The following is a 12,410-nucleotide window of genomic DNA, read 5'->3' on the forward strand; positions in this document are numbered from 1 at the left end:
TCTAAGCCTCTAAGGTATCTCATCATGTCACGGGCCGCGGTAAATGACACTAGGAGGTAGACAAATTTGACACACGTGTTCCATATTGTATGTAATTTATAATTTAATGATCCATTTTATAAAATTTCTGTTTAAACAATAATTATATTTGAAGTTAAAAAAAATTATTATATAATAATTGTCAGAAAAAAGGTTTTCAAAGCTGTCACCTACACTAGAGTGGAAAGATTTAAACAAAAGTTGAAATTTGAGGACTTGGGTATTCAAGAAAGGAGGCCATAAGCCCATGTTTACTTTAAAGTCACACATGTTTTGTTGGATTTTTTTATATATTGACTTGAATTATCTATAAATAAGAAAATAATATATTTTATTATATTCGTAATTACGTTTTAATATATTAAAAATAATGCTAATGAGAGTAGGGGTAAGATGACATATTTTTTTAGTTTCAATAATTTGGAAAATATGGAAAAGAGAAGACAAAGTCACAAAACATTGGACGGTGTGCAAGTTCACCATATATGTTGTTTGTCCGATTATAATTTTTAACCTTTGTTGCTATCAATATTTATTACAATAAAAACAAAGTAATTTTTGAATATTCTTTCCTACAAGGACGAGTCTAGCTCCAACTTAATTAATAGACGCCGATTTTTTTAAAAAGCAAAAAGGCAAAAAAAAAAAAGATTGAAACCCTATTTACATTATTTAGAAGAAGTGTCAAACAAGCAGCCGTACTTTATTATTGTTCTTTTACTTGTTTCAAGCAGTATCATTGAGCTTTATCTCTGTTTCTTCAGTCAAGAAGGCGGCGATGACACATGAGGAAGTATCCTTTACGGTGCCTCTTCTTGAGAATGATCATAAGGATGTGTTAGGAAGCAAAATAGAGGACTTAGACCCAAATTCTGCTCATCACACTAACACCAGTGCCAGCACTGTCAATGTTTTCAGAACCTGTTTCAATGGACTTAATGCTCTTTCAGGTTCACTTTCCTTCCTTCCCCTGCTCCTGCTTCCCACTACCCTTTCTTATTTATTTATCTGCTTAATGGTTAGGAATTCCACCCATCTATGTGATTTAAGGAACAACCATAGCACTATAGCAGTTGGCGACAAGTGTTTGATACTTTTTTTTTTCTTTGAACATATTCATTTGGTTTATTTATTTATATCTCAAGAACCCTTTGTTGTTGTTTTCAACTATATGCAGGAGTAGGGATATTATCAATCCCATATGCACTGGCATCAGGGGGATGGCTGAGCTTGGTTCTTCTTTTCGCCATTGCCACTGCTGCATTCTACGCAGGCTTGTTAATTCAAAGATGTATGGATGCAGATCCAAGAATCAGAACTTATCCAGACATAGGGGAGCGAGCATTTGGGAACAAAGGGAGAGTGATAGCAACAGTTGTTATGTATATCGAGCTCTACTTGGTGGCGACGGGATTTTTGATTCTTGAAGGAGATAACTTGCAGAATTTGTTACCCGATGTGGAGTTTGAAGTCGCAGGAGTAACAGTGGGAGGCCAAAAAGGGTTTATTATAATTGTAGCTCTCATAATATTGCCTACTGTTTGGTTGGATAACTTGAACCTTCTTTCTTATGTCTCAGCAAGTGGGGTTTTGGCTTCTGCAGTCATCTTGGGTTCAGTCATCTGGACGGGTGCATTTGAAGGTATTGGGTTTCAACACAAGGGAACTCTCATAAACTGGGGTGGAATCCCCACTGCTGTCAGCTTATATGCCTTCTGTTATTGCTCTCATCCAGTCTTCCCTACCCTTTACACTTCAATGAAAAAAAGGCATCAATTCTCCAATGTGAGTATCATCATCCTCAGCCTCACATTTCCAAATTTGTTTTTCCAATAAACAGGGTTCTGAAGTAAGGAACTTATCTGTTTTTTTTTTAGGTCCTGGTTTTATGCTTTGTCTTGTGTACCATCTGTTACACATCAATGGCGATTTTCGGCTACTTAATGTTCGGATCAGATGTTCAATCACAGATAACTTTGAACCTTCCAACAGACAAGCTCAGCGCAAGAGTTGCAATATACACCACCCTGGTCAATCCCATATCTAAATACGCATTGATGGTTACACCAATTGTGAATGCCACCAAAGCCTGGATTCGATATCCCTGCGACAAGCGAGTTGTCAACCTCTTTGTGGGCACCACCCTGGTGATCAGCACGCTTTTGGTGGCTCTGGCAGTTCCATTTTTCGGTTCCCTCATGTCCCTAGTTGGAGCATTTTTAAGTATCACAGCTTCAGTCATGCTACCATGCATCTTCTACTTGAAGATATCAGGAACTTACCAGAGATTCAATGGCGAATTCATTGCTGTAAGCCTGATCATTTTGATGAGTGTTGCAGTGGCTATATTTGGTACTTATACATCTGTATTAGACATGATAGGCAAATTATAAACACCAATGCATTGGTGAGTTTTGTATATGCTTATTTTGTTATAATATAACAAATTCTAGTGTAATTTTATTGGGTTCCTTACCAAATTCAGATCAAGCTTTCCTTTTTATCGTAATTCTGAAATCTGTCATTTTTCGACTCCTTCCGCCAGTATTGTAAGTTGTAGGTATACACTAACTTATTGTTTGAAAGGAAGTGTTAACCGGCCCATGGTAGTGGCACCCCTTAGGCGAGTTTTTTTAACCTGGGCCACAGCCTATAACTGCAAAATATTTCTTTCACAGTGCCACCAAGAATGGCTGCTTCATTCATACTTATCGTTGCTATCAATTCATATCAACGGTTAGTAACTACCTTCTATTGTTTTAAATATCCCCCCAAACCTTTATTTCTTTACAATCAAGCAGTTATTGTAATCTGAAAAACAAAATGGAGCAAACCCACCATGGAATTGGCATCAAAGTTTACACTACTGCAACACCACCCCCAGAGGAGGACCCTACACCACTCTCTTCCCTCCCTCGACTGCCACCAGAACCCAGCCGCAAACGGAAAGTGGTAGCCAAAGGAGTTCAAAAAACCATTTCCAAAACTTCCATGCTTGTCAACTTCCTACCAACAGGCACCCTTTTAACTTTCGAAATGGTTCTTCCTTCTGTTTATCGCCATGGTGACTGTTCCCATGTTACCACCATCATGACATACTCCCTCTTATGCCTTTGCGCACTCTCTTGCTTCTTCTTCCATTTCACCGATAGTTTCCGAGGCCCCGACGGGAATGTTTACTACGGTTTCGTCACCCCCAACGGACTGGCTCTTTTCAAACCTGGTCTTGAAGTCGAATCCCCGAAAGATGACAAGTACAAGGTTGGACTTACTGATTTCGTTCATGCTGTGATGTCGGTGTTGGTGTTTGTGGCCATCGCTTTCTCGGATCATAGAGTTACCAACTGTGTTTTCCCAGGACATGAGAAGGAAATGGACCAAGTTATGGAGGGTTTTCCGCTGATGGTGGGGATTATTTGCAGTGGTTTGTTTCTTGTGTTTCCAAAGACTAGATTCGGCGTCGGTTGCATGGCTGCTTGAAATTAGCCTCATGGTTATCCATGTAGCGTCTTAGAATAGAAAAATACTAAATTTGATATGAAATTTTAGGAATAAATTTCTTCAACAATTCATGGCTTCTGCCCGCAGAATAATGTACCATTGTTGCTTAATATCTATATTTTTTTCTTTTGTGGTTTCATAGAAGTGTGTTTGGATTTATGCAAATTTGAATATGAAAAGATAACTTCCCAAGAATCTTTTGACAAATCCACGCAGATCCAAGCTCCATACATCTGAATCCGAGTAACATAAAAATACATACATCCCGTTCAATGTTGTTTTCCAGACTTACTCTTCAGTCTCAACATTCAGCAAAAAGAAACTGAAGAGATAAAAGCAAATCTAATATATTTCTTTTAGTTGCAACAGATCAAGAGGACAGGGATATTGCATCAGACATCACAAACGTGCATAGATAAAAATAGGAGATTAACCCACAAAATCGTCCGAAAAATACGAGTTGCAGAGATATGAATATATCTAAATCATAGGCTTGCAAAGGATACATTTTTTTCTATAATTGTAACTCGGAGGGTGCAAGCTCTATCTTATGTAATAGAGAATTGAAGTCTTCTTTACCGATCAAACTGCAAAATACGAGTAACTCGATAAGAGCCCTGCAAAACCCTTTGATAGGCAACCTTCAATTGCACAGGGAGACTTCGAACAACACACAGGACTACTGTGTTTAGCAACTTCCATGCAATCATCAGATGCATCAGGGGTAACCAATCTGTGTGCAATCAACCTACTTCTCTTAGAATTCAATGAGCAATTCAGGTCTGGTGTGTCCGACAAGTGCGAATCCGAGGACTCCATTTCGTCATCATGACATTCGAGCAATTTCCTCTTCATCCCAGGAAATACTCTTAATCCTGCCACGTGATATTATTATAATAAAATCAGTTATCTATTGCAATCCGCATAAGCAGCTAACTTACGTAAATGTAATGTGACAAATAATATACAACTTACCAGGCAAAGTGTCCTCATATGCACACAACTGGGGCTCCGAATCAACACAGCAACAGAAAGCATTTGAATCTCTGTTGGATCCTGAAATTCTGCAATGGGGTAGAAAGATAAGGGGTTTGAGGCATCTAGGTATAGTGTGCATAAAATAGCATTATTTTATTAGAAAATTTCGGAAGATCGGGATAATGAATAACCAAATGATTACCAGTAAATAAAAAAAAATGAATGAGAGTGAGTGATCACATAAGAGTTAGTAAAATACAAAAATTAAAATATTATAAGTAGAAGGATGATATGACAAAACACTAAAACCTACATTGCTCGGAGTAAAGAGAGAGTGCTAGATATAAGGTATGTGTGTAATATGGGTATGCTCAATTATTTTTAAATGTTTTTTTTTTGGGGGCATATTTGAAGAATTGTACCCATGTCCAAATATGTCCAACATGAGTGCTGTACAAGGATACTTAAAGGAAAATGAAGAGTTCGAGTAACATAAACTAAAACAATCACAATAAGAACTTGAAATTGTAGCCCAAAATTAACTGTGTAATAAAAAGATGGCCATCAAATTTTCCTTATGATCATTTAAGGTAAAGAAAGCAAACCTGTACATGTGCTCAACGAAGTCATCAATCAGAACAGGCCAAGCACCTGCAAAATAACCAAACAACTAAGATTCAAGTGGCACAAATACATAAGAAGACGAAAGGATAGATTTATGGAAACTTAATACCTTCAGGATCATACCCTTCCAGATTTTCATGTACACACCTACTGAATGCTAAAACTTGCTGCCATGTATCCTCTGAAATATTGTGACGCTGATATTCCTGAAAGGAAATCAAAGACATCCGTTGCCTCAATCAAGAGATTGGTGGTAGTCATTAGCAGGTATACTTTCAACCCATGGTATGAGTGTCGAATACAGATATGTGATTACCACGAGTATGTTCAATTTTTTTTTTCAAGTTTTTCCATATATTTGGAGTGCCATATCTCCATACCCATGTCAAAATATGTGCCGGATATCAGACATTAGTACTTCAACCAAAATGAGAAATTGGAGCAATATAGCTTTCAGCTTGAACTAATACGCAATAACAGAACAAGTGTATGGCCCGAGAGACACTATCAACCATTTTCACATGCTTGACATGCACTAACAATTGAAACTGGAGCAGCAGACAAGTCACTCCCTATATGATAAAACGAATGTTGGACCTATCATGGTAATAATAAATCATTTATAACCAATATCAAGATTCTAATGAAATTTTCGTCCAAAAGTTAAAGTGGTCTACATTGGGACAGCAACTGGTAGTTTCACAAGATGTCTCCAAGACAAGCATAAAGTGTTAGTCTCTTGGTATTAGTCATGTTCATACCTCAACAAAGTTGCACCATTTGTCAAGTAGTCGAAATCTGCCAGCCAACACTAATCTCCATGCAGCAACTGCCCTGCTTATAGCTATTGATCACACCAAAAGAAAGAGAATTAAATACGACACCAAAGAAATTCCTTATAATTTACACTTAGATAACTTCGATGTTATTCCAAGGATAAATCAGTACAAGCATTTGCATTTAACGAACTAGCATGAGATAACTTACTAATATTCTTTTGACCATTTTCTCGGCACATGAAGAAAACAAAATCATAGAAGCATGAGAATTCAGAAAAGTCCACCTACAGGAAACAACAGCAAGCCCAAATTTTAGTATGGAAAACATGATACCCGAAAATAAAATCAGTGTACCGACAATGAAGACCTTCAAAGATACTCAATTCTGAAGTCTAAAATTACTAGTTAAATCAGTCCCTCAAAGAAATTCAACGAAAAGGAATCTCACCGTCAAGTCTAGTTGTAACATGAGCTTGTGAAGTTCATCAAAGATGGCAGTCCTGTCAAGGGAAACATAACCAATAAGCAATCACTTGTGTATGACCAATTATACGACCAAATAACCAATAAACAAGATTGGCTATAGAATCTTGTTCGGAGATTTGATAACGTCTTGGGGAATAATATATTTCTTTTTCACTCATCGCATAATCATAAATGACACAGTAACAATATACACACATGTAGGATGTATATCATGGTCAAGGAGGCAATAAACAAATCAGAATCAAGCTAGAATCTTCAAAATTCAAGCTTAAGATGGGATTGGCAGATCAGAAAACTGCGAAGAATGGTAATTAGTTCACATGGCATCCCGTAAATATTTCAAGACTCATCAACCAATTGTCTAATCTTCCTGAGGGACAGCCAAACTCCATATACTTCTATCTACAGATTATAGACATGTTCACTACCAATTACCTTGTGTGCATCCTTGACTCCACCATCTTTAAGAGGTGATTCAATCTGTCCCTCGAGTACTTAGCTCTTTGTGATTCCTCATCTTGTCGGTAACCTTCTTCGCCACAAACATAAGTATCTCCTCTTCTAAGTTCTGCAAACCAGCTTAAAAGTTAACTAAATAACATCAACAGCCCTCTGAAAAATTGTTTTTTAAGTAACATCCCGATCACAGCACAGAAATTTCTGAGAAGTTGAAATTCTAAAACTTCAAGCATATCAGTAAAAGACCAAAAACTTTAAACATTTTAACTAACTCTTTGACCAAATCAAATTACATTTCTTGCATTAAATTTTGGGGGTAACTTAATTAGATTAATTTTTCTATAATTAAACTTCAGATGGACCAAAAATTGAATTAAAAAAAAAACTTCAATTCTTTCCTACCAAAATTATCAGACAATAAAGTAACCCAAATAAACCCTTATCCAATTTCCAATCTATTTTCACCCAAAGATTCACATGTAAAAGAGCCAACCTTCCCATAATAAATCAACGGAAAAAATTATTTTATCTCTAACCAATTTGAAAAAATAAAGAGGTAAAATTTTATAACAAATTGAAAGAAAAAAATACCACAAAATTGCCGGTAAATTTCGAAGATATCAAACCGATTCGGACCCAAAGAGTCCATCGGATTCTCAGCTGTTTCCAGAGCTCGAACGAGTTGGGGTTTTTATTTGGGAGGGTGAATTTCGAAGGAAACACACAGAAGTAATAAAAATTGGAACTTGGTCTTGACGGTGTCGTTTAAAAGTTGTAGTCTCCTCTCTTCCTCTGTATTTTACAAAAATCAGGTTTCCTTTGGATTTTGTTTTCAGGAAGAGAAAGAAAGGAAACGAAAACGAAAATACCGGTTTATCGGTGAAATTAAAAGGAGGAATGAACCGGATCCCTTCCGGTTCAGGTGAACCGGGTGTTCTTAATGCTTGTGACGCAGCAAATATTCTGTATCTTTAGTCCCTTTTATTACCGATATCATGAATTTTTTTTTATATATAAATTATATACATACACATGCCCATTGGTCGGGTAATGTTTTTTCGGCTAAAAAAAATAAGGCCGGTAGAGAAAATAAATTAAGTCTCGAGTATTTTTTTTTTATTTTTTTGGCTCAAACTTGACTTAAACTGAATATGTCAGAATTTTTTTATTATTATTGTTTTCTTGCCTTTTTATTACTTGATTTTAACCATTTTTCTCAAATTGATACTTGGCCTATCTTAATTGGCACCTAAATTTTTTTGTCAACTGATTTAGTACTGTTATATAAATGAAGTCACGATGATGTCATAATTTTAAAAAACTTTTTTACTTTGGACTTTTCTCCTCCCCCAATTTTGTTGACCTTTTTTTTGTCCTTCTTTTATTTTTTTCTTTTTTCTACCCTGGCCACACTGTCTTCTTTCAACAGATCAAAAGCATCCCCCATTTTAACCTACTAATATAATCCCTAGCTTGAATGACAACCATGAAAAAATGCTTCTTAACTTTAGCCCTTTCTGCAAACACGACCATCTTCCTTTCAGTCTCATGAATGCTTTTTTACCCATTTTTGCAATCTCTCTGATCTTCTCATTGAATGCGTGTTGAGTCCAACTTAGATTTTGATGAGCGTAAGGGACTGAAACCCAATCCAATAGTGGATACCCTTTACTTCCGACTACCCAAACACCATTTACTTGGCCTTTAACGGCGGCTTGATGAAACACCGATTTCTCGAAGATTTGTTCGTCAGACATTGAATCAGGCCAACCAATTGAAACGTCAGTGGAAACGTCGATTGGGTCTACGATACCTTGGAGTGTGATGGAATACGATTGTTTTTGGGTTATCTCCGTTTGTTTCTTGTTTAAATATGCGGCGACGTTGGTTCTCGGAGAGATGAAGTCGTGCCGAAGAATAATTTGAAATCCATGGTTGCCGTTCAAGCTAGGGATTATATTGCTCATTGTTGTTCCAATAGGGTCGGAAGCGTGTAAATTATTGTACTAAAAAATCACACAAAGTTCAATTCCCAAGGAAGAAAGGTGGATCACATGGATCTCTTAAATACCAAGTCTTTCCTTAGATAGAATATCCCTTCTATAGTAATTTAATAGCACAATTAAATACTATTATTATACCCTCAAATATTGAAAGAAAAATAGGACAAGAAAGAACACAAGAGTTTTAATGAGGTTCGGTAAATTATACCTACGTCCTCGGGCACTAACACCAGATGATAACTTTACTATCTCCAAAGTATTACAAACAAATAGAATTCCTTAAGAATTCTCAAATGGGAGAAGAGAGAAAACTAAGAGAGAAAGATTGGTTGGGATAAATTGAAATGAGAAATGAGAAGGCCTATTTATAGTTGAGGTTTAAGGACCAAACAATAAATAGTCTATTATCTCAAGGACCAAAAAAAATTATCCCTTGCCACTTTTCCAAAGTTGGTGGTTGTCATTATTGATTGTCTCCCATTAATGTTAATGGCAACCATTATTAATTGTCTTCCATTAATGTTAACAATCTCCACCTTGAAGATTTGATTAGGATAATCACATCTTCACACACTTCCTTCAACTCCCCAAATTCGATAAAGCTATCTTTTGTAGTGCCTACAAATGCGCTCTCGAGCGCCATACACCTGAAGGTGCTCAAATTCTCAGGATGTTAATCAAGTTCAAACAATGATTAAACTTGATTGTTGTTACCACCTTGGTCATCATATCTGCGGGATTATCTGCTGTCGGAATCTTCTGAAGTAGAATTTTTCCTTTTTCAAAGACTTCCCGCACAAAGTGATATCTTACGTCGATATGCTTGGTTCTTGAATGATAGACTTGATTTTTCGCTAAATGAATAGCGCTCTGACTGTCACAATATAAACTTATGTGACTTTGAACAACTTCTAAGTCTTTCAACAATCCATTAAGCCAAATAGCCTCCTTAACAGCTTCTGTAACTGCCATATATTCTGCCTCTGTAGTAGACACAGCTACTGTAGACTGTAAGGTAGACTTCCAACTCACTGGGGCTTTCGCAAGAGTAAACAGATACCCCGTAGTTGAACGACGTTTATCTAAATCACTAGCAAAGTCGGAATCAACATATCCAACTACAAACTGACCAAGTGCTTCATCCTGTTCAAAAATTAAACCAACATCTACGGTTTTTCGAAGATACCGTAGAATCCATTTCACAGCTTGCCAATGTCCTTTTCCAGGATCATGCATATACTTGCTCACAACTCCAACAGCTTGTGAAATGTCAGGCCTCGTACACACCATCGCATACATCAAACTCCCAACTGCATTAGCATATGGGACTTTCGCCATATATTCTCTTTCATCTTCAGTCTTCGGAGATAATTGAGCACTAAGTTTCAAATGAGAAGCAAGTGGGGTACTTACATGTTTTGTGTTTTCATTTACACCAAAACATTGTAAACCTTTTTCAGATATTGCTTCTGATTTAAACAGAGCTTGCCTCTCAGTCTATCTCTACTTATCTCCATGCCGAGAATCTTCTTGGCCTTACCTAGATCTTTCATCTCGAACTCTTGATTCAACTGAGCCTTCAGCTTATCTATCTCATTTTGGCTCTTCGAAGCGATTAACATATCATCAACATACAAGAGTAGATAAATGAAAGATCCGTCATGCAGCTTCTGCAAATATACACAATTGTCATATTTGCTTCTTGTGTACTTCTGCCTTCTCATAAAGCTATCAAATCGCTTGTACCACTGCCTCGGGGATTGCTTCAATCCATATAGCGATTTGTTAAGCTTACAAACTCAATTTCTACCACCAGCATCTGTGTATCCTTCTGGCTGAGTCATATAGATCTCCTCTTCTAACTCACCATGCAAGAAAGCCGTCTTAACATCAAGTTGAGCTAGCTCCAAATTCAACTGTGCTACCAAGGCCAACAAAATTCTAATGGAGGAATGCTTCACAACAGGGGAAAATACATCATTGTAGTCAATTCCCTCCTTCTGAGCGTAGCCTTTAGCTACCAATCTTGCCTTGTAGCGAATATCCTTCTTGCTAGGAGATCCATCTTTCTTTGCGAATACCCACTTGCATCCGATTGCCCTTTTACCTTTCGGTAATTGCGCCAACTCCCAAGTATTGTTCTTCCGGAGAGACTGCATTTCTTCATCCATGGCGCTTTTCCATTTATCATTTTCTAAGCTTTGCATTGCTTCTTGATAAGTGATAGGAATATCATCAACAACGGGAAGGGCGTAGGCCACCATATCAGTAAATCGAGCAGGTTTACGAATTTCTCTCCGTGGCCTTGCAACTGCAACTGGTTCTGGTGTACTTAGTGGTTCTTGGGTCAGAACCTCTTCAACCTCTAATTCCTCCATTGTGGCTGGAGAATTAGACTTATTAACTGGGCAAATCCCCATCTGCTCAAACTCCACCTGTTTTGGAGTACACTCCACCTGCTGTGGAGTATTGCTCGTCTGAATATCTTTATCTGCTACCTTTTTCAATGTGGCAGATTCATCAAAGGTAACATCTCTGCTACAGATCATTTTCTTTGTGCTTAAGCACCAAAGACGAAATCCCTTCACTCCAGAAGTGATTCCCATAAAGAGAGCTTTCTTTGCCCTCGAATCTAACTTTGACTCCTTCACATGGTAATATGCAGTGGTTCCAAACACATGTAATGAATCATAATCTGTAGCCGGTTTTCCAGACCATACCTCCATAGGAGTTTTTCTTTCTAATGCAGATGATGGCAAACGATTAACAAGATGGCCAGCGTATGTCACAGCCTCAGCCCAAAATTGCTTGCCCAACCCAGCATTGGACAACATACATCGAACTTTCTCCAGCAATGTTCGATTCATACGCTCTGCCACTCCATTCTGTTGTGGTGTATCCCTAACTGTGAAGTGTCGAACAATACCATACTCTTGGCACACATCGAAGAACGGATCACTTTTATATTCCCCTCCATTGTCCGTCCTAAGCCGCTTGATTTTCTTGCCAGTCTGGTTTTCGATCATAGTTTTCCATTTAAGAAAAACTCCAAGCACTTCATTTTTAGTTTTCATGGTATACACCCAAACTCTTCTGGAAAAGTCATCAACAAAAGTAACAAAGTAGTGATTTCCTCCCAACGAAGGTGTTTTGGAAGGCCCCCACACATCTGAGTGAATATATTCCAAAATACCTTTTGTATTATGGATAGCAGTGCTGAATTTCACTCTCTTTTACTTTCCCAGAACACAGTGCTCACAAAATTTTAATTTGCAAGCCTTTGCACCTTTCAACAATCCTTGTTTTGCCAGAATTTGCAAGGATTTTTCGCTGGCATGTCCCAACTTCATATGCCACAACTGCATTGAGTCCAAGTCTTTGTTACTGGAAGCTACAGCGACTGCTCCAATAACTGTACTACCTTGGTAGTAATACAAGTTATTTTTCCTAATGCCCTTCAATATCACAAGTGCGCCAGATGTCACTTTCAAAACCCCATCTCTCATAGTAACAACTGAACCATTGGATTCCAAGGCTCCCA

General features: G+C 37.5%; 3 protein-coding genes across 3 annotated transcripts; 2 read left to right on the top strand and 1 right to left on the bottom strand.

The window, feature by feature from the left end:
• The first annotated feature begins 675 nt into the window (after positions 1–675).
• LOC107924396 (amino acid transporter AVT1I) lies at positions 676–2,548 on the top strand. The gene is made up of 3 exons (XM_016854831.2): positions 676–989; positions 1,217–1,824; positions 1,917–2,548. Exons 1-3 carry the CDS (start codon positions 818–820, stop codon positions 2,430–2,432), a joined length of 1,296 nt encoding a protein of 431 aa, XP_016710320.2. The 5' UTR covers positions 676–817; the 3' UTR covers positions 2,433–2,548.
• A 122-nt stretch (positions 2,549–2,670) lies between these two features.
• LOC107924398 (protein DMP9) lies at positions 2,671–3,724 on the top strand. Its single transcript, XM_016854833.2, has one exon. The coding sequence runs from the start codon at positions 2,863–2,865 to the stop codon at positions 3,517–3,519; it is 657 nt and encodes a 218-aa protein (XP_016710322.1). The 5' UTR covers positions 2,671–2,862; the 3' UTR covers positions 3,520–3,724.
• Positions 3,725–3,871: 147 nt separating this feature from the next.
• LOC107924397 (uncharacterized) lies at positions 3,872–7,875 on the bottom strand. Its single transcript, XM_016854832.2, has 9 exons — positions 7,458–7,875; positions 6,843–6,975; positions 6,370–6,421; positions 6,130–6,205; positions 5,904–5,986; positions 5,252–5,348; positions 5,124–5,169; positions 4,516–4,604; positions 3,872–4,415 (listed from the first exon to the last, which is right to left on the bottom strand). The coding sequence occupies exons 1-9, from the start codon at positions 7,513–7,515 to the stop codon at positions 4,123–4,125; spliced, it is 927 nt and encodes a 308-aa protein (XP_016710321.1). The 5' UTR covers positions 7,516–7,875; the 3' UTR covers positions 3,872–4,122.
• Positions 7,876–12,410: the final 4,535 nt, after the last annotated feature.

The sequence above is a fragment of the Gossypium hirsutum genome, chromosome A11 (genome assembly GCF_007990345.1).
Source record: "Gossypium hirsutum isolate 1008001.06 chromosome A11, Gossypium_hirsutum_v2.1, whole genome shotgun sequence".
Classification (NCBI taxonomy): Eukaryota; Viridiplantae; Streptophyta; class Magnoliopsida; order Malvales; family Malvaceae; genus Gossypium; species Gossypium hirsutum.

Coding starts and splice junctions, on each gene's coding strand:
- LOC107924396 (XM_016854831.2), top strand. CDS start 818: ATGACACATGAGGAAGTATCCTTTACGGTGCCTCTTCTTGAGAATGAT. Junction 990..1,216: donor TGGACTTAATGCTCTTTCAG/GTTCACTTTCCT, acceptor AACTATATGCAG/GAGTAGGGATATTATCAATC. Junction 1,825..1,916: donor AAAGGCATCAATTCTCCAAT/GTGAGTATCATC, acceptor TTTTTTTTTTAG/GTCCTGGTTTTATGCTTTGT.
- LOC107924398 (XM_016854833.2), top strand. CDS start 2,863: ATGGAGCAAACCCACCATGGAATTGGCATCAAAGTTTACACTACTGCA.
- LOC107924397 (XM_016854832.2), bottom strand. CDS start 7,515: ATGGACTCTTTGGGTCCGAATCGGTTTGATATCTTCGAAATTTACCGG. Junction 5,987..6,129: donor AAATGGTCAAAAGAATATTA/GTAAGTTATCTC, acceptor TGTGATCAATAG/CTATAAGCAGGGCAGTTGCT. Junction 5,349..5,903: donor AATGGTGCAACTTTGTTGAG/GTATGAACATGA, acceptor ATTTCCTTTCAG/GAATATCAGCGTCACAATAT.